General features: G+C 33.4%; 3 protein-coding genes across 3 annotated transcripts in view; 2 read left to right on the forward strand and 1 right to left on the reverse strand.

Annotated features, from left to right (window-relative positions):
* LOC138307289 (dedicator of cytokinesis protein 9-like) overlaps positions 1-12,361 on the forward strand; it is a 74,647-nt gene extending 62,286 nt beyond the window's left edge. Inside the window, exons 43-52 of the mRNA XM_069247942.1 lie at positions 390-499; positions 794-916; positions 1,895-2,008; positions 2,161-2,307; positions 2,863-3,073; positions 3,511-3,701; positions 3,906-4,006; positions 4,303-4,441; positions 4,932-4,963; positions 7,700-12,361. Coding sequence (XP_069104043.1) covers positions 390-499; positions 794-916; positions 1,895-2,008; positions 2,161-2,307; positions 2,863-3,073; positions 3,511-3,701; positions 3,906-4,006; positions 4,303-4,441; positions 4,932-4,963; positions 7,700-7,706 — 1,175 coding nt within the window. The 3' untranslated portion in view covers positions 7,707-12,361. The remainder of the gene's footprint in view (positions 1-389; positions 500-793; positions 917-1,894; positions 2,009-2,160; positions 2,308-2,862; positions 3,074-3,510; positions 3,702-3,905; positions 4,007-4,302; positions 4,442-4,931; positions 4,964-7,699) is intronic.
* Positions 11,917-15,934, forward strand: LOC138307022 (ribosome-binding protein 1-like). The gene is made up of 2 exons (XM_069247648.1): positions 11,917-11,976; positions 15,401-15,934. Exons 1-2 carry the CDS (start codon positions 11,917-11,919, stop codon positions 15,932-15,934), a joined length of 594 nt encoding a protein of 197 aa, XP_069103749.1.
* Positions 13,785-21,778, reverse strand: part of LOC138307598 (glypican-6-like) — a 77,194-nt gene continuing 69,200 nt past the window's right edge. The window contains exon 8 of the mRNA XM_069248400.1: positions 13,785-19,954. Within this exon, the coding sequence (XP_069104501.1) occupies positions 19,554-19,954 (401 nt within the window). The 3' untranslated portion in view covers positions 13,785-19,553. The remainder of the gene's footprint in view (positions 19,955-21,778) is intronic.

Consider the following 21,778-nt stretch of genomic DNA (forward strand, 5'->3'; position numbering starts at 1 on the left):
TGGTAAACATTTAAATGACAAATGCTTTCAAAATATTTGTTTTTAAGTCACTCTTATAGCATCAATACTGGGGTTTTGAGATATTAAAATGATGTGGGTAAAGTACAATGTACTGTTGATTAGTCTCACCTTCCAGTAAAATTGATGTCACAAAAATCACATCTAATATCATATTACAATCACCAAAATGTGGACTTATCAACGGTAATTTATGCTTCCCTCATCTTGTTTTAGTATCTCAAAATTTACATTTATGACAACAATAATTGTAATAGTTTAGGAATGTAATTTATTGTCAGTCAAATATTCTGCAGTATGACATGTCCTGTATATTTAAAATATGTTTTTGTGATACTGATTGTGAGTTATCTCCCCTTTCTGTCCGACAGGCTCCTTCCCCCAGGGTTGTGCGGCGTTTAAGACCATCTCGCCCAATATAGAACTGGAAGAGTCTGGAATCAAGGATGACTCTGGGATGCAGGACGTCCAATACACAGAGGTAACCTCGCCAGTTAATTAGTTAAGGGAGTATGTCACCTTTCAGACTTAGAGACAAAAAGTTACCCCCTTACGTTTTCCTCAAACTCACTGGAGACATCCAGTTTATACACAGACTGGATAATGGACAAACACATACCTGGCATGATGTTCCTTCTTGGCCATGTTTAGCGCCATATGTTCTATTTCTAATAGAATTCTTTGTATATTACTTCTTGTCTGTGAATCTATCCTTCAAACTGTAGTAAATATCCTTTAATGTTGATACATTTTATTATCTGTGTTTCCTCCCCAGGAGACAATGGTTCAGTTCCTAGAACAGGCAGCACAGGCCATGGAGCAGGCGGAGAGATACGAAATCCTCGGGGAAATCTACCGACTAATCATTCCAATCTATGAATATTCACGCGACTATGAGGTAAAGAATGGTCATAATGGGTTAAAACTGTCACTGGCTGATGATTGTTGGTAATGTTTCTCCTCTTTTGTTCATGACCTAAAACACCTGGCATGTCCTTCAGGTGACTTCATTTCATCTTTTCATGTTTAAGGAAGTTTTCACACTGATGTAATGTTGTCTTTTATGGATTTACTTAACCTATGTCTGAATTATTTTTTATTTCTTAATATCCTTGAAATAAGCAAAATTTAATCATGAGTGAAAAAAGTATACAGTGGTATAGTGTTGGTTTACAGTGGTATAGTGTATTATGTGTAAATATTTTTTTATCCCTCGCTTTCGGGGGATATTAATTTGGATTTGTCTGTCTATCTGTCTGTCTGTATGTCTGTAACACTTTGTTTCCGTGCAATCATGGAACAAATATAAACCGATTTTCTTCAAACTTTGTGACAAGGTTAAATGCCTTAAGGGCTTAGCCAAGTTCGATGGCCATTTTTGGCAGATCTTAATTAACAGAGTTATGGCCCTTTGATTTAATAAAAAAAAGTCATTTTCTGCCACTTCTGTACATTAACTGTAATAAATATAAACTGATTTTCTTCAAACTTGGTAACAAGGTCAAAAGCCTTGAGGGCTTGGCCAAGTTCGATTGCCACTTTTGGCCAACATTATGTAGTGGAGTTATAGCCCTTTGATGTACTAAAATTCTGCCATTCCCTGTGCAATAATTGTAACAAATGTAAACCGATTTTCTTAAAACTTAGTATTGAAGTTAAATGCCTTAAGAGCTCAACCAAGTTTAATTGTCACTTTCAGCGAACTTTATTTTATACATCTTCCTTCCGAATAAGACTTCAGTTTATTTTTTCATGTTTCAACCAAGGTTAAACCTAACCTCAATAATGTTTACCTACAGTATGTCTTGAATGCGGGGGATGGAAACTCCACGAATTTGCTTGTTTATATTGAATGTGATTTGGTTTCTCTTTCCAGCGTCTGTCAACAGGGTATTCCAATCTGGCTCATGCCTACAGTAAGGTGGTGGAGGTGACAGCATCTGGAAAACGACTCCTCGGAAAGTACTTCAGGGTAGCCTTCTACGGCCAGGTAAGTTCTTAACCCTAATGGCCTAAGAAACTTATATGTGTCACTGTTTACCAAAATTTTAATGCTCCAATAGAGTTTTAATGACCTAACAAATTTTATATGTGCCTCTGTCCATTAAAGTTTTAATGAGTATTTTGACTCACCTGTTACAGTCATTCTTTGATGAAGAAGATGGTAAAGAATATCTGTACAAAGAACCTAAAGTCACCAGTCTGGCTGAGATTTGTGAACGTCTCGAGAAAATGTACGGAGAGAAATATGGACGTGACAATGTGAAATTAATTAAAGATTCCAAAAAGGTGAGCCAATGTGTTAAAAGATATTTGATGAAGATTATAGTCCAAAGTCGTGTCTACCATAATTTAGATACACACATTCAAATTAACATTTAAAAGTTTTAAGATTCCATTTCTCAGAGAAACTTCTGTTTATAGAATTCAATTGACAATTCTCTTTCAATGATATTTGCGATAATTTCCTTGCTGGTATTCACTGACAAAAGACAAAGCAATCTTGTGACATCACTTGTTTATGCTGTCAGAGCGGCATGACAAGATATTGCACAACTGTGTTAACTATGAAACTGTATAGTGGGCTGTTTATGGGGGTTGATATTTTTGTGGTTTCTTGGGACATTGGTGTGATCTTGAGATTCTGATCTGTGAAAAATTGAGATGTGAATTTTATGTACTCCTATAGCCAAATTGAAAAATTCTGCTGAAATTGAATTTTCTCGTTTTTTTAGTCCAAATTTGCGAACATATTGACCTATGAAATTAACCAGCTATTCAGTATATTTCATGATCAATATGTATATATTTATGTCTTATCAACTTATTTATGTCTTATCACAGGTAAACCCAGCTGAGCTGGACACCAAGTTTGCCTACATCCAGGTCATTCATGTGACTCCATATTTTGAGGAAAAGGAGCTACAGCGTCGAGTGACAGAATTTGAAAAGAACAATAATATAAAACGTTTTATGTTTGAGACCCCATTCACGAAGAATGGGAAAGCTCACGGTGAAATCAATGAGCAATGTAAACGGAGGACCATACTCACAAGTAAGTTATTATTGTCTGGGGACAGTTATCTCCCCTCTTGTTGATCAATGTGTAACAGTAGAGTAATGGGTTCTTTATTCCTTACCTTAGAGTAATGGGTTCTTTATTCCTTACCTTTGTCTTTCTTGTGTTAGATTATAAGTCTCTTTCATATGTAGAATTGAGGGATAAGGATATTCTACCCGATTTTCACAAAAGTTTATGAAACTGGAAGCTTGCTGAGGATTTTGTGATCCTGAGGATAGTATATCTCTGTAACAGAGCCTCAGGCAACATGAGTGTATTGCACTAGAGCAGCCAGTGTATTACACCTGTAGGTATGAAAAAAAAGAATATCTCACACTGGTCCAGGGTAAGAGAATAGATTATCTTCATGAATAAAATTTCTTACACCAATGCCTATGCATCAAGCACTAATTATTCTGTGTTTCTACTAGCCTCCCATGCATTCCCGTTTGTAAAGAAGAGGATAGAGATTGTGGATCGTAAGGAAATGGTGCTCACGCCCATAGAGGTCGCCATCGATCAGATGCAGGCTAAAGTCCTCGACATGAAGGAAGTCGTCAACTTGTCACGGCCCGACTCCAAAAAACTCCAACTTCGTCTTCAGGGCAGCGTTAGTGCTCAGGTAAGATATTACTTATCTGGTTACAATAGAAAAAACCATTTATGTCACAAAGAAAGCAAAAAGGAAAATGACCTTGATATGTTACATGTTTTAAGAATATGACTCAGCTATCTAGTCATCCATTTTATTATTGGGATCTACCCTATCTGTTAAGTTGACGTTCACAATCCTGTTAACATGAATGGTGTTACCCCTTGGTTACAGGTAAATGCGGGGCCGTTAGCGTATGCCCAGGCCTTCCTTGGTAAAGACAAGATCACAGCCTTCCCTATTGAACATGTCGACTCACTTAAGGAGGTCTTTAGGTATGTATTAATGTTTCCATGGAAATCATTATCATATAATCTATTAATATATTGAGTACATCTTAATGTAAGACTTACAGTTTATGATATATGTATTTCAATTTTGAAATTGGGAAAAGAGTTTCCAATACTTCCCAAGATGAATCTCAAATCAAATTCCATGAAAGAAAAGCAAAATATTCTGGTTTAGCTGTGTGTTCAGCTTATACAACCTATTGTTTCCTGTATTTCTTCAATCATTCTGCTGTTGCTGTCACTTAATGACATTATTTGACCTTTGAACTTTTCCCCCACAGGGAGTTTGTTTGTGTGTGTAATGATGCCCTTGACCTTAACATGACCTTGATAACTACGGAACAGAAGGAGTACCATGAATCTCTCTGTGCTGGTTTCCAGGAAATTGTCACAAAGCTCTCTGAGTTATTCGGAGAAAAGGTAATTTATGAAGTGATAAATGTTTTCTGAAATTTCTGCTTTGATTTGGAGCTTCATAATTGACTGTTATTTTTCTTTAAGTCTCTTTTTCAGTTGCATAATAAATGCATTATAATAATAGCTTTCTCCTCTTTTCTGAATTATTAAAATCAACACGCAATCCTTTTTTCAAGTATATGCATGATAAAAAGATAAGACTTTTACTTACTTGGGACTTTAATTTTATTTATCTCTGTATACATGTACATAGAAAATAATCAAGAAGTTTCTTCAAATATCGCAACTGTGATATGTACTTTATTTACGAATGAAAGATAATTTTGACAATAACTTTGCAATAAGCTTAACTTGCAATATGAAAACTTGTAGAGTCTATATCAAGCTTATTTTCAAAAAAAAAAAAATCATTCATTTTCAAAAATCAATGAATGAATTTTCTGTAAGTTTGTGTAGCCTTGGTTTGATTGTGAATGTTGTTGGCCCATTTCAGTTGCTAAGTAGTAATGGTACTATACCGAAGAGGTGAGAGACTGTATACGTAGACAGTATTGGAGGTTTTCTCTCCTTTGTGTGTTATATACTAACAGACGCCATCTTGTATTATTTACTGTGCTGTGGCTTGTCTATATCATTGAATTTTAGGTTAACTTTCTTTCTGTTCAAAACGGAAAAAACAAGACTGAAAAAAAAAAAGAAATTAAAAAGAAAAAAATAAATAATATGATATAACAGTAGGTGAAAAAAAGCCTTGATTTGTTTAGGGTGTTGGGGAAAATAAACACCCTTTTTATTTGTTCCAGTGTTGAGTGAAATATATACCCTTGTATTATTGTTCTGAGACAAATGTGAAAAATCAAAGCACAGCACAGTATTCACGGATTTGCTTCAACTGCACATTTAATACATTTACTTTTCAGGATAATGTATTGTAAAATAAGATTAGTCTAAGCAAGATGGAAGCTGCTGAAATATAGTCATGCATTTTGCATTTTGTCACCATGTAGACAACATTTAGAAATTTATTGAATTTGTAAGTAATAGATAAAATTTCATTAATCTTAAATTGATTATGTGATTAAAGATTTCCACCATATGTACTATATATATTTACCTATGTATGATAGCTATGCTGTAGCCATGCTGTATCATCATCTGGGCGCAATAGGATTTATATTCAACCAGACGTTTCTGGTTTTATTAAGATTTTGAAATGTTTGCTAGACATGTAACCCCACAATGTTCTGCACTTTCTAAGTATTCTCTTAATCTAATATTGTTAAGCTTCAAACACATCCCACAGGCATACATATACATGTACACAGTATTTACTAGTGGGCTCAATATCTATATTAGACTTTAGTCAAAACTTGTTAATTTGTGAGTTTGTTTATTTGTTGTATATTTTCTTACTGGATTTTATACAATTCTTTAGTAATTAACTTTCATTTCCTGTCTACATCATTGTTTATTTATTGTTTAACTTTGTGTTTTAATTATGTTCACTGTGATTTCCATTAACTCGCAGTCTGTTATAACTGTATGTTAATTGTTTAATTAGTTTTCTAACAGGTGCTCTTTCTCCATTACCATATATTATTTTCTGAATCTTAAAAATCTTGTTTTGGGTGCAGGAAATTTGAATTAAGAATACATAGAAAAAAGAGATGGTAAAAATGTGTATATTAGGCTTCATGTTACCTGATATGCATTACTTGTAGAATTGGTACATGAATTATGGCATTATTAATTGATTGGAGTGCATTTGTGTTTTGAATGATGTGAAATAGATTAGAGATATGATAATGAAGATAGATTGCTATCATAAGGTCTAAAAATTTAGGTCACTTGAGATGAAAACTCAAATTGACATTGTTGGATGGCATTGTTGCAGTTTATCTAATAAGGTCAGCTGTTTATATATTTGGAGAAAACTTAAATATCCAAGAGGTCCAATATCAACAGCTGTTAATATGCATTTTTCAACACTGGGCTGATGGATGGACCTTTTATTTGATATTGTAATACAATTTGGTTTGGATTAAAATGTAGAAAAATAGTCAAGTCACCCAGATCCACACTGTATTGGGTTATTGACTAACTCCATTTCAAATAAGTATTCAGTGGTTTTGTACAACTAACAGTTAGTTTTAGCTGTACTTGGAATGCGCAGCATCTTCTTCTGTTTTAGCAGAGCACAGAGCATGTATGTGCAATTACATACTCTTAGGCATGTACAGGCAGTTATGTCTATTACGAGTTAGGTTTATATTTTGTGTGATTGTCTGGTCAGGATGTAAAATAGAACAAATATACATACCTGGCCTACTATACCTTTCGGCCATGTACGTATTGGTCCCTATGTGTCGTAGTGGAGCACTGCCTCCGAAAATCAATCTGGCATAGTTTTTCATACTTTTTAGTAGGTTTCCGATTAATTTATGCGTATACATGCATTTACTTATTATTATTTCTGTCCAAAACAAACATAACTACCATTCTTAATTTTAAATTCTAATCTACCGTACAGCTCACATGACATCAAATTCACAATTTGTGGACTTGCCGTATAAATTCCATTCAGAAAGACCTTCATATGTAATATGTAAAAATAATAATGCCTCGATAAGAATTTGATATTTCATGCGGTTCAGTTTTATTGCCTAGTAAGTAAGCGATATCAAACAAGTACGATAAAATGTAAGCAAATGTTTTATAATGGTTTGCATAATAATTATTTTGCTCCATTAGCAGTAATAGGCACCAATTATAGCTCTAAAGACGACACCATTTTCTGTCTAAAAGTCTTTTGAGCTACAATATTGCAGCTAGATGTAAAACTACACTTTATAGGTTATTGTGAATGTGGGTGTCATATATAGATGTGCAGACAGGGAATTGTAGCTAGGCGATAAGGTCATGAAGATTAAGGCTAGTTAAAAGAAGTGTAATAGAATTAAAATCTTTTGTCTGCTGATTACATTTAATACATACTGTAGCTGTAATAATGGAAGATATTTTGTTTGACACAGAAATTTGTAAAACAATAATTGTCTGTCGGAAATAGACAAACAATACACAATCTGTATAGCTATAAAAGTTGGAAGTGTATTGATCAGAAATCCTAGCAATATACAGAGTTTTGATATCAACACACTAACTTTAAGACCAAAATTAAGTAAGAAATTAGCTGTGCAGTTACATTGAATCATTTTTTTCCATTTGGGTTTGAAATTACCTTATGACCTCTGACCTTTTCAGATCCTGACCTCCACAGAAGCAGGGTCACTGTCGCAGCGTGGATCCATGACTGTATTTAACATTGTCAGTACAACGTCAAGCACCAGTTCCGCATGACTAAGGATCTGTTACCATGACAAGAAAGGTCGTCGAGGGTCAAGTTCATCTTGATTTCATTCATCACACAGAACTTATTCCAATCAAACATTTTGACCAATTTTTGAAAGTCGTGTGTTCGATGAATTAGAGGATCTCGATACATTTCCTAGATGCAACATATCTGTTAAAAAAGGAGAAGTACTTACATAAGCTCTTTCAATAAATGCTTAGAGCTGTACAACGGAAATACAGAGGTGAAAAAAAGGACAATAACGTCTTTGATAATTAGAAAAAGTAATCAAATTTGCGAAGTCAGAAAAGGAAATTCACAGACACACATCTGTCAGAAAGACTATCAAGTAATAGAATGAACATAAATGTTTTGATTTAGCCAATCAGATTGTAGATTACTAACAGAACTAACCAATGGAATGAATGAATACATCTGTATACTAGAGTTAAGGTGTAGTTGTCATGGTAACAGGATTTGAAAACATATTAAAGCTATTATTCGGTGTTGTATTCTGTACCTGGCTTTATTGTTTTGCAAATGTTGTTAGCTTGAAACTCAGTGGTGTTATATATGTATGGATGGAACTAAGATATGTCAAATTTGTCTTACAGAATCTGATAGTTCATGTCTGAAAGGATGTATTCCCTTGCGCACCTATAGCTAAATGTGATGCCGAACTCCCGAATTTTATGGAAGGCACCTTTTGTTATTCTTGTTACGTTTTATTTACTATTATGTCATAAACTTGATAAAACTCTAAAACTTTTTACAGCAATTTATTTCCGGGCAAAATTTCTTAAAAAATTCCAAGTTTCCCTGTTTCCCTTTTTCTGTTTTAGAATATGCGAATGACAAAATGTGTTCTTGCTGTTCTTGTTAAAACAGATAACCTACTCGGTACACTGTAATCTTTTGGTTTGCTCTGAGTTCCTTTCTTTCAAGAGTTCATTGCTTCCACACACATTTATTTATCAATATCTTTTATTGTATGTATGTACAAGCAGAAAATCAAAATTTCTCTGAAATTAGTTTGAAATTCAAATTCTGTTTTATATGTTGTATATAATTTGCTGCACATGTCTTATTTCCAACTTATGAATTATAATACCAGTATACCATAAAATGTTTAACCTAAATTACTCAGTCAATATGATAGAAAAAAAAAATTCTAATTTTTTATCTCCTAGATGTAGTTACCTCCCCTGGTGTCACCTAGATGTAGTTACCTCCCCTGGTGTCACCTAGATGCAGTTACCTCCCCTGGTTTTCATTTAGATTAAGTTGCCTTCCATTTTGATATGATGCTGTAGTACCTGTTTCACGATAAGTAGAACAGGTTTGCTTTCTTTAAGCCTGGTCGGATTGTTCCTTTAGTATCTAATATTTACACAGGTAAAGCACTCAAACTGTACCATGCTTTGCTAATTGTCTGCATTATAGAACTGCCCAGTTATACATTTCTGTAAAAATTCTCATATTTGTCTCACTAGTATCTGAACGAATTAAACTCAAGTGTTTTATAGAAAAATGTCTTCCATCAACTAAATATCTCTCAGGCCCCTACTCACAGGCCCGAAATCTGCACTGGCACCTCATTCAGGCAGAGGCTGCTGCATGTATGATTTCATCTTTAGAATTTTAAGGGTAATATATAAATGTAAAAAGATGATGTTTATTTTCCATACAAGCATTTAAAGGTCGCTTGATGTGTTGAGTATGTGATTGCTAATTACTTATCCTTGGATGTATTTGTCCTTAATAGAAATTTGTCCTTGAGAAAAATAATCATATTTATCTTTTAGGATGCTTTTTCTTGTTCTTGACAGAGATGTGTCTTTGACTTCAATTTGTCCTTAAGATAGATTTGCCCTTGAGGAAAGTCATTATGGCATTATTGATCTGTGTGTGTGTAATGTTTCAGCCTTGTGTATTTGATGTGCCTTTTTTCTAAAAGACAAACTTTGAAGCTTGCGTGATTTGTTGCATTAATCGGAGCTGAAAAAAATGTCATATGTAATTTTAACCATTGGTTATGGAATAACTGTAGCTACAATATAAAGACAAAAATTTCTTTTATCTATTTGGTATTTTCTAAATTGTCAATTCTTTTGTTCAAACTGGTTTTTCCAAGTTTGAATTTCTTACTATTTCATGACTTACATGGAAATGAATTATGAAAGTCGGTTTTCATGACATATTGGTTCTTAGTCTGGCGATGGTGACAATGTTGATGCCTGACAACAACAAATATATGTGTGAGTTCTCTGTGAATTATATGGTTTTTGGTTCGGAAACGTTTAACAGCTGTTGTATTTGGAAATTGATTGTCCTAACAGAGATGTTATTAATATTGGTTTGATACGAATATCCAGTCCACCATGTTGTTCCGGTGATGTATTTTGTGTTTGTTATGTAGGTCATAGATCTGTCTTATACTTCAGTACTTTCAGTACTTTGATAACAATTTATGCAAGCTTCATATATTACTTTAAATATTCATTTCATGTAAATGTATGTGATTTGATCATAATTCATTTTTATGCTCTTGAAGGTTGAAGGAGTTTTACTATTGTAATTAAATTTATCATATTCAAGAAAAATAAAGTCATTTCACACTGTTAAGTATTTCTTTAAACACACAAAATGTACTGTACCCAATGCATGATGGTAATAATTTATGAAAATGACTTCCTTTTTGTATAAGATTTAGAAGTATTAGTTCTTGCTATTTTTTTAATTTGAAAGATGGAAACATGAGATTGTATTCAATGTATGATTTTGATATGTTATATAAAGATTTACAGATATTTGAAAATATCTCGGTACAAATTTAACTCTAACATCATATTTCAAACAGAACAAATGTAATCAGATCTAGAGCATCAGCAATATGAATATTCATGATCACTTATTAGGGTGTGAATATTCATTAGTATGTTTTTGATATGAATAATAAGTAGGTTGAAATGTGTACTATGTTTTTATAAATTGAGTTGTATGGGGTCATTATAAAATCCGTCTTAGAAATTATTTTAATTAATAGCCTTCAACATATAGAGGCTTATACATTTTTAAAAGTAAGTTATATTATATCTGAATGTCACAAACACTAGGAAGTATGTCAAGAATATCAAAATATCTTTGGAATGAGCAAGAGCCATGTGAATTTATATGGGTATATATAGATATGCAAGGTCAAAAGTTGAACAAAATAAAAGGTTGAATTAAGTTTGGTTGCACTAAAGCTACATGTATATTGAAGACAATGATTTTATGTTATTTCATCTCATGTCTCCTGCTATAAAAATCCATGTAAAACAATTCATTGTATACCTACATTTACATTTCTTTGTCAATACAGGTATTTGGTTGTATACCTACAGTCCAGTATCCATAGAAACCAAACTACTATTTTTACATTAAAGCAGCGACTCTGTTGTCAAGGAAACTAGTGTTGTCAAAGAAACTAGTGTTCAGGAAAATGAAATTTTATATACATAGACATAAACAGAAAAGGTCAGTTTTTTCAAAGGTCATTATAGATCATAGTTCATTTGTAAAGGTCATATGTCAACTTGAAGGAATTCATGCTCCTATCTCTTTCATACAGTTAGCAATATTAATCTAACATGCAATAAGTATACTCAGTTTCATTTCGATAGCTGTGTGAATCAAATGGATCTGATTAGGTTATAGAATCGTTAGTACACTATTTACCTATAAGGTAGATGATTATAACGGATGGTGTGCCCGTTTACCTGGATTGAAGCACGGTTTTACCTATATCACTGATAATGTGTGATTATATATGGTTTGTTATTAAATTATTATGTTGTGTATATTAGACCTGATCACACCGAGTTGTACACTTTTAGTTGAGATGTAGCTGTCTTTTAGTTACATTGATGTGTATAGTTTGACAATTCTATGTATATATACATATGCTATATATGTATGGTTGTATGTAACCATGCCTGGTGTTTGGTCTGCTACACGACCGACTGATTTCTGGTGCATATCTATTTGTTAATATCATCTCTCATTACTCTGTATAATATATTATATATTTGTGTCTGCTTCCATTGGCCGCACCTTTAGGACATTGCATTGGGTGGGGATCAGGAGAATGGGAATCGGCAGGTTGGAGGGCAACGAGTTATCGAAAAGATTTGATTGGAAGAAAGAGGTTTGAAAATTGTTCATCTGAATTACAAGATTGCTCATATACTTTACCAAATATTGACAAAGGTTGTAAAAGATACTTATTTTTTTTTTCGCTTTTTTTTATAAAAGATTTTACAAGGTCGAGGGGGGCGGGAAGGGGCTTTTGTTATTTCAAAATTTTTTTTTTTTTTTTTTTTTAGTTCTTGTTCTTTTTGATAATTAAATAAAACAAATTTTAGGAAATGAGGCAAATTATGGTTAATTGACAGCAAATTATTAAAGAGAGAGAAAGTTGTTTTAATAAAAAAATTGTATACCCCATAAACCTAATGCTTTGTCCTTAAGGCCTATTGTGATACGTATATAATTATGCATTAATACTAAATAAAATATAAAATAACTTTGAACACAGATTCGTGTTTTCTATACATCTCTATCACATTGTTATGACTGTTAAATTGTACTTTCCCTGGAGAGGGTAATTCCAAGATTGAACAGGAACAAAAATTTGATCAGAAGGTACATTTAATTTTTAAACCTTGAAGCATTGGAGCAATCAATGGTTGTTGAACGCGTTTATCAGTATTTTGTTTATCAATAATTTCTATTTTTCCAAAATGACTACTTTGTGATCATTTTCTATGTTCAGTGATAATCTGCTAAACCTGCACATATACTAAGGCTTTTGTTTTTGCCTTATATAGTAGGCCAAAAAATATTTTAAAAAGCCTTATAATATAGGCAGGTTTAGCGACTATTCCTGAACATGGAAATAATTCCAAAAGATGTCATGTTTAGTGAGAGTTACTTCCCTTAGAACAGAAATTTTGTGTTGGCATATTATTAGGCCTATGCCTTGTTTATAACGAACCAGATTCAGCCTTAATATCACTAGATAATTGTAATTGGCAAAAACAATGCTACATTCATATAAATTGTAGATGTTAACCGAAATAATCGATTCTTTTTTACGGTGACCAAGACTTCATTATTTTTTTCGTATCAGAGTTATCTTTCTTTGTTCACAAACCAAATGACCATGTACATGATGTCTTTAAGCTTCAGATTGACTTTTTATTCAGATTCCATAATCAATGAGGATACTAGATTCACTGTGTAATTAATGAAAACTTTAACTGGTACTATATATTTTCTTTGTAAGATGATACAATCAGAGTAGTGTTATTTCCTCGCTTACACAGACCTGTTCTTCAGGAGTTGCATGTTTGTTTGTTTAGGTTATGTTAACATAATATCTGCAGGCATAATGATGACATACAAGTAATATATCATACATCTGTACCAAAAACTCTTGTTTTCAAGGGTAGATAACTCCTGCTCCAAGGAGAAGATAACTCTTGCTTCTACTTTAACAAATTGCTGTGACTGAAGCCATCAAGAGTACAATTTATATATGGATTTGGTCGATATCCCTAAATAATAGCTAACAAAAACTTTTATTTCATAGCCGTCCTCTTTAACAGATCTTTGAAATAGAAAATAGAAAATCAACACTGAGTGATCTAGGGACATGTGTAATTCACAGTGTAGAAATGTGGTACTCGTGCCATATACCACATCCACTCACTATCGTAGATAAATAGCTTTCCTGGTTTCTCCATGATTGCATTTATATCAAATTTATCACAGAAATCCTTTCTAATAAAGATAGCATCCAGACATTCTGATCTTTCAATAGTTTTTCCTTTAATCCTCTTTGGAAGTGTGATAAATGATTTTGACAAAATATTGAGCCTGAAGTTTCAATATGAAACTGCACAGACTTTTTATTCTGAAATCAAAATGCAATTAAAATCACAACACAACAACTTTATGACAGTGTATAAATTTTTATTTCAATAAAATAATTTCCTCGTATTATGAAATCTATCGGAGGAGCATAGAGTTACAGTAACATGTATTTCTGATGTGACTAATCATGACAGCTATGGATGATAGTACAGGGGGCATCTTGAAATCTGTTTATTCTAAGGGGGACATCTCAAAGTAGGTTTCTATCTACAGATAACTATCACAGTCAAAATTCTTTATAATTCTATTGGTTAAATACAATAAATAGTTTCTCAATTCAAGATTTCTGCTGAAGCCAAAACACAGTAAAAAACATTTTGTACCAAATTTAAGATTTAGAATGGAAACATATTTTTTTTGAAATACTGAAAAATTCAAACAAAATCCACAAATTACACTAAGGGAGTATGTTACATAATTTTTTGTGCCATAATCATCTAGTGGCATTATGAAATCAGATTAATTAGATTGACATACAAAATAGTATACAATCTATCAAGGGAGGTAACTAAGATAATTTAGAGGTATAAAAGTGAAGCAGATTTAATTTAAACCAAACAGGATCTAAGAATTCCAAAATGATAAATGTTTTACACAAGCTACACATCGTCAAGGCATCCCCTGTACAAAGATATGATTATGTCGATACTGAAATGAATAAATGTGGATGCATTGAAAAAAAAATGTACAAAAACTCGGATCACCATATTTATCTGCATTTAGCTGAAAACATGAACACGTAAATACAATTACAGTAAAGTGGCACCTAGATAGAACTTGTGCTCGACTCTCAACGATATGTTTTCATACATCATTTTGATTATAAATATCTAGAAAGCTTGGAAAAATATATCCACAAAGACAACCATACATTCATTGAACACACACGACAAACAACACACACGAAAGCTTGCCATGCTTTTATTTTAAAGTTTAAAAAAAAAAAATTGTAAAAACAACAAAATCCGTGTTCAAAATAAAAAAATATTGCTTTCATAAACTTCTCATAAATTTGAAATAAATTTCTTAAAATTACTAAATAACTCGATGTCTTCAAATTTTGTGGTGTACAACTGTTCATGGTATATGATAGAAATCTATACATGATGTGTATATGTAGGTGCAACTGAATAATGAACAAATACAATCATTAATTCAAAAGTCAGTAAAATATCTTTCAATAAAAACAAATCACTAACACGCCTCATGGGCATAATAATAATAATAATAATAATTAATGACAAACACAAATACGACCAACATGATTTCTGAACTGAAAACCAACTCAATGCTGACTGGGCAAATATCGGAAGGAATATAAACGGAAAATTAAATCATTTTTGCACTATAATACCCCTGTTAAATCATCGTCCGATTCCACAGAATAAACAACCTTTGATATTTACAGATATAGACTACACAATGTTTTACTGAAAGCAATGCAGCTACTAACAACCTAAAAACCCACAAATTTAAGGAAAACATTCCCACCCTGGAAGCAAGGCATCAAAATAAAACTTTAGTAACAAAAACTTTCAAATTTGAACAGAAAAATTAATTCAAAATAATTTGTTTCCTTTTTAAAAAAAACATTTTATCAAAAGCAGTTTCAAACTAAATTAAACTGGTGTCAGATCACGATAGACACCCAGGAAAAGACAGCAACAGGGGGCAAAAGGTATAATACGACAGCCACAGGGGGCAAAAGGTCATATACAACAGCCACAGGGGGCAAAAGGTCATATACGACAGCCATAGGGGGCAAAAGGTCATATACGACAGCCACAGGGGGCAAAAGGTATAATACGACAGCCACAGGGGGCAAAAGGTCATATACAACAGCCACAGGGGGCAAAAGGTCATATACGACAGCCATAGGGGGCAAAAGGTCATATACGACAGCCACAGGAGGCAAAGGGTCATATACGACAGTCACAGGGGGCAAAAGGTCACATACGACAGCCACAGGGGGCAAAGGTCATATACGACAGCCAAAGGGGGCAATAGGTCATATACGACACCCACAGGGGGCAAAAGGTCATATACGACACCCACAGGGGGCAAAGGGTCATATACGACACCCACAGGGGACAAAGGGTCATATACGACAGCCACAGGGGGCAAAAGGTCACATAAGACAGCCACAGAGGTCAAAAGGTCATAAATGAAAGCCACGGTGGCAAAAGGTCATACATGACAACCGCATGCGGTAAAGCCAGCACGGCTGAATGTCAAATCTAACATATTTATTCAACATCATATTTCCCAAGACAATGACCTCTGGAGTCAACAGATGATTCCTGTGACTTTGTACCTATAAATCTACACTATATATTACCCCTAAGATGGATTTCTGACCTTAGAATGCTGTATATCATAATTACCCTCACAGGGACAACATTGTTTAAATGTCACATCAATCTGAAAATAATCAGAATCAATTCATCAGTTAGATAAATACACTGCCACACACAGACCAATGAAAACTCTGTCGGCCTTTTTGAATTTCATAAACGTGATTCTTATAATTGATGAATTTCACAACAATTTATCATTATTACTTTCGCAGGCACACAGAAAAGATTTTTCATTACAAGATACTGATCAGCGACAACATTGAGATATTTTTAATTGAGCTCAAACGCGATACAAGTATAGAAATATGACCTCCAACACACTATAAGTTTGTCATAGAAACGGCGTGGCTGTAGCTATCCAGTTGTCATAGCGAGATATTTTTTATTATTATTTTCAAAAACAAATATTTGAAATCAATTCTCATATATGTTTTGGTTTGTTTAAAACTTGGTTTCAACAACTATAATCATATTTTCTCAGAAAATCCGTTTCATTAATGCATGATACATAAACACATGCAACTGACAGATTTAAGGTCTAATACCAAAAGTAACACAATTTCTACATCTGGACCTATATGATGAGTCACAAACAATAATGACAACCAAAGTCTCTACAACTGAACAGCTTCACGCCCTCTGGATAGTAACATATATATATAAATGCATTGTTCCTTTGAAAATGGTAAATTTGTGAAACAAAATCGGCCAAGTATTTTCAAAACAAAAGTGAAAAATTCAAAGACCCTGAGCTTATGTACTAATTCATTGAGAAACTAAAGGGAAAATCTTATGAATGATACCACACATGTACAGTCGATTCAGACCTTTGATCCTATTCCCTCTTTGGATATTAGAGTTATGTCCCGTGATCCTATTCCGTATTTTGATATTAGAGTTATCTCCCATGTGGATATATATTGATGGCAATGTCATTATATTGTGAGCACAACTTGTGTCGTTTTCTCTGAAAATGTAATGTCACTCTCTCAAATACATGTCAAAATCAGTACCTACCGATAAAGGGAGATAACTCTTTAATATGCAAACGGAATACACCCTACATAAAATATATATGGCCTTAAACCATGGATAGGAGATAAACACACTGTACTGGCCATATCATGGTCGTATTCCATTTTAGGAAGAAATTTGGTGAATTTGTACTGGAAAGTTGACAAATTTCAGTTGTGAATTTGGACCATGTATTTGTGAGGTAATGTTATAATGTCTTCTTAGCCTCATCAAGTGATGCTTAACCAAACATCAATGTAAAAAAGGAATAGAATTAAAGGTCTGGTGATCTTAGCGGTTACCAAGGTGATGTAGTCTCTGGCTAATTGTGATTAGATGATTAAGGGAATATTCAAATGTTTGCCTTATAATCAGTTTGATAATCTCACACTTCAGAAATGTATTATTACAGAGGGCATGTATTAGTTTTATCTTACAGAGATGGAATATTAAATCACATCCATTGAAATTCATTGTAACACTTAGCTTATAGTCGTTCAAAATCAATTTTGATTGGATCAATCTGAATACTTTTGTTTGACATACTTGATAGAGAAAAGAAAACTACTTCCATTCATGTAAAATGTTCTTTTTAATAAGTTTTTATTTTATAACCTTTTCGCTCCTCTGGACAAATACATGATTCGGATTGTCGGATATTTTGTATGAAAGGTGCAACACTGGCATTAAATGGTCTTCTATATCACAAATCTTATTTCAATATCACAAATTGTTTTGAAATTTAAAAACAGATATTGTTTTTGGCTAAAATCTGGTTAAATTCATATCATATTAAAAATCATCAAAAAATTTGCAGAAATACAAAAACAAAACAAGATGTATTTGACAACCGGTTTTCCTATAGGCTTTTTTTATAATTACATAAATAAAATCAGTATTGTTACTGGTAAGTTTACATGTACACATAATAATTAACAAAATCATTGTTTGATCAATAATTAAAATAAGGATAATTATACACATATGAAATTTAATACACAAACAAAATTTGGCAAATGGTATAGTTATGAAATTATACACACAAAAGAAACGATTTGAACAACACCCTATATACAGCCTACTAGTTACAGTCATCATCATATGACGCCTTCCCCATAACACTTACCCTTATAAACACAGCTAGCACTTAGAGTAGTAGCAGTAAACATCACCCCTAGCAACCAGGGCTATCTGGTCGTCAAGGTCCACAACCTCTACAGCATCAAGGTAGCAAAAACTCTTGTTATAAATGGCAAGAGATCACTACATGCCAAGCATTTTTATGAACCAGATTCACAAGCAAGAGTTCTACTGAATGACCTTGACATTATTCAGGACCAGATCTACCTGTATATACATATGCATTTCAATTATCAAACAGGCATGAAAGCCAAATCTGTAAAATTAGGCCTCCTGACATTAAATAATATCACGTCCATGTTGCCTTTTCTCCTTCCTGTCGTTGCTGTGTCCCACATAATTCTCCATTCACCCAGAATGTTAGCTATGGGACATGTTCAGTGTTCTTCAGTAGTCACAAGGGGCTATAGAAATCACATGTCCAGGGTACACAGGTCACATGATCTGTTTTCTATATTCAGAGTTACTATGTCACATGACTAGCCACATGCTGGCCATCTTCCTTCACTCTGAGAGGTAAAAGATTTTGTTCTTATTGGTGCAGTGGCTCTTTGTGGACCAGCGTATTGTACGACAGAAGAACAGAAATAAGCAGAACTTTTGACAAGTCACATCCTTAACTTTACATGCCAGCAAGTGACATCATTCTTTTGTGCCTGTTAACAACACTACTGAATATATAATTTATGATATAGCTTACACATGAATTTCTTACTTTTACAGAAATCACTCAACGTTGATAGATATTTCTGAACTTTAACTTGCCCGGTAGAAATATTGTGACATTATTTCCTGTTGCCTTGTAACCAATGTTAACAATGATAAGATATATATATAGGAGTGTTATATATATAGTATATATATTTTGGGTGCTATATAAAGACCATTGCAAAATGAACTGGCCGATGAAATTTTTTGGTAACAAAATGACTCTCACAGAATTGTGATATTTTTACATATGATGATCCTTTGCGACAGAAAAAACAATTATTGTTGTGTAATGGTAATTCCAATCTCCATGGCAACAATACCAATATTGAGTGGTGACAGTGTCACATGTCCACAGCATATATCACATGATCCTATGTACAAAGATGATTGGCTAGTGTACCGGTAGGTCTGCTGATCTGCTCAGATAAAACATGTATCCCTGCCAAGCTTCCATCAGACCGGGACTTGAACAGCTTTTTTTGATAATCACAAATTTCTTTTTATCATATCACTGCAAAACTTCCTACTTAATTTTCTTTCTGTTTGACTAAAGTCTCCATTATCTTCAAAGTGTGAATGGCATAACTGTTTTTATCACTGCAATAATCACTATTGACAAACATGTCCATGATACGGATGTCTGTCTTACAGCTGCGCTGGGTGTTTGGGGTGTCTCTCGTGGTGGTTGATTATATCCGTTTCTGTCGTCCTTATCAACACCATATTCGGGTCCAATAAAGTAATTATCATCGATATGGGGTTTGTCCTTGCCCGATCCTTTATTACCGTGACCTCTTCCATGTCCTCGGCCTTTGTTTGGTCTACGTGGACCCTCATCTTCGTCGTCACCGGTCCATCCGTCTCCAGACCCACTCCCGTCACCGCTACCGTCGCCACTACCATCTATACTGTAATCGTCACCACTACCCATACCGCTAGAGTAACTGCTGTATCCAACATCAATTTCTGAAAAAAGCAACAAAGTGTCAAACCAGTGTCAAATGGTCTCTTCCAGATAAAAATTCATATCATAAAGCACGCCAAGGTTTTTATTCAATTTTGTGGGTTTTTTGTTTTTTTTTTGTTTTTTTTGGTACTTTCTTTTTGGAATACCTATTAATTATTTTTATTATTATTCCTTCATTGTTTTTTTTCAGCCATAGTAGTTGTAATAGTTAGTTGCTAATTATACTAATGAACCTTATATAAGAGGTCCCCAAATAAACTACGTTATCCTTGGAAATCAGAAAAGTCGAGCCCAGTCTACATTCTACACCAATAGCACATATGTGATCATGACTAGCCCTGAATAGAGACAAGCTAACATCACAATCTTCAGCCTAATTCTAAAGATACGATGCTGACGGAGGTATTTATGTTATTTACGAAATCTTCAAGCCATCTTTATTTTTGTTTTAAATCTGAATGTCCTTGAGCAAATCATATTCTGACAAAACTTATCATCAGAAGTGCAATCTAAATTCTGTTACTATCTTATTAGTATATAAAAATGGTCACATTATCATTTTATTATGATAAACAGACTACATTATGTAATTCTATCCTCCTTTGATGTCATTTGATGGTAGAGTGTTAGATTTACTGTAGAACTGATCAGATTCAGATAGTTTTGTTTAGAGCCTTTCAGCACCAGTGCCCCATCAGCCTCCCAGCCCTCTATACCAGGGCGTTTATCACAAGAATTCCTCAGAATCTATACCAGACTTACTATATGTACAAACAAATAGACACTGATGCTTACAGCTGTGAACTTAAAACACTCTACAATGTATAAAACATACAATGTATTACTAAGTACCCAAGTAAACATGTTATACATTATACCAATCAAACAATGTATTAAAATGTTTTACATTATATCAATAATACTATGTTTTAAAATCACAATCATATAATGCTTTCCAATGCTCTTACACTGTATCAATAATACAATGTTTTAGACTATATCAATAATACAATGTTTTAGAGTGTATCAATAATACGATGTTTATGGTGAACCCAATCATGTTGTCATGTACCAATTTATCACAACCTAACAAAAATTCCCATAATCTCTTCCAATGCATCAGAAACACTATTTTATGAACCACAAATACATAACTTTCAATACTCCAGAAATACCTAATTACTCTATTTTACCCTGAGTTGGTAGATGTTGCTGCTGACTGGCACTACATCAAGTTTAGAGGACCCAACCATTCCTGTCTTATCTATAATGGCCCACTAATGCTGAGACAGTAACTCCCCTTTCTACAGTAATTCTTCTATTACAAGATATTTCATAATCGTATGAGAACATTTCCTTTTGATCTCCGTGTCTGAGACTGAGCCAACTTTCTTACCTGGGAGCCATAACTCACCGATAGCTGAACGAAGAACCACAAAATGTAACAATGAACTGGGAATCATAAAATGCTGTTCTTTGTTACAGAAAAAACAATTTGATAACAACATAACTTTAACCTTTCACTATAAAACTTGGACACCATGACATGGTACGTATTGCTGAACTTTAATTGGTACCCAAAACCTAACCTTTTATATGATTAAAAACCAACCAACATGGGTAAGACTTAATTAATTAGCATAGAAATGCAAAATAATACTATTTGCTGACATGTTAGGAAAATACAAAAAATATTTCTGAACAGAAGATGACTTCAGTAACACACAAAATCTTGATATCGGAATATGTTCATAATTTACGAAAGTCTATCATGTTACTTTCAGAATACTTAGAGTTGGTCCCCAATGGTTTTATTTCAAGAA

The sequence above is a fragment of the Argopecten irradians genome, chromosome 14 (genome assembly GCF_041381155.1).
Source record: "Argopecten irradians isolate NY chromosome 14, Ai_NY, whole genome shotgun sequence".
NCBI classification, from domain to species: domain Eukaryota; kingdom Metazoa; phylum Mollusca; class Bivalvia; order Pectinida; family Pectinidae; genus Argopecten; species Argopecten irradians.

Coding starts and splice junctions, on each gene's coding strand:
- LOC138307022 (XM_069247648.1), top strand. CDS start 11,917: ATGGGAATCGGCAGGTTGGAGGGCAACGAGTTATCGAAAAGATTTGAT. Junction 11,977..15,400: donor GATTTGATTGGAAGAAAGAG/GTTTGAAAATTG, acceptor AACTGGTGTCAG/ATCACGATAGACACCCAGGA.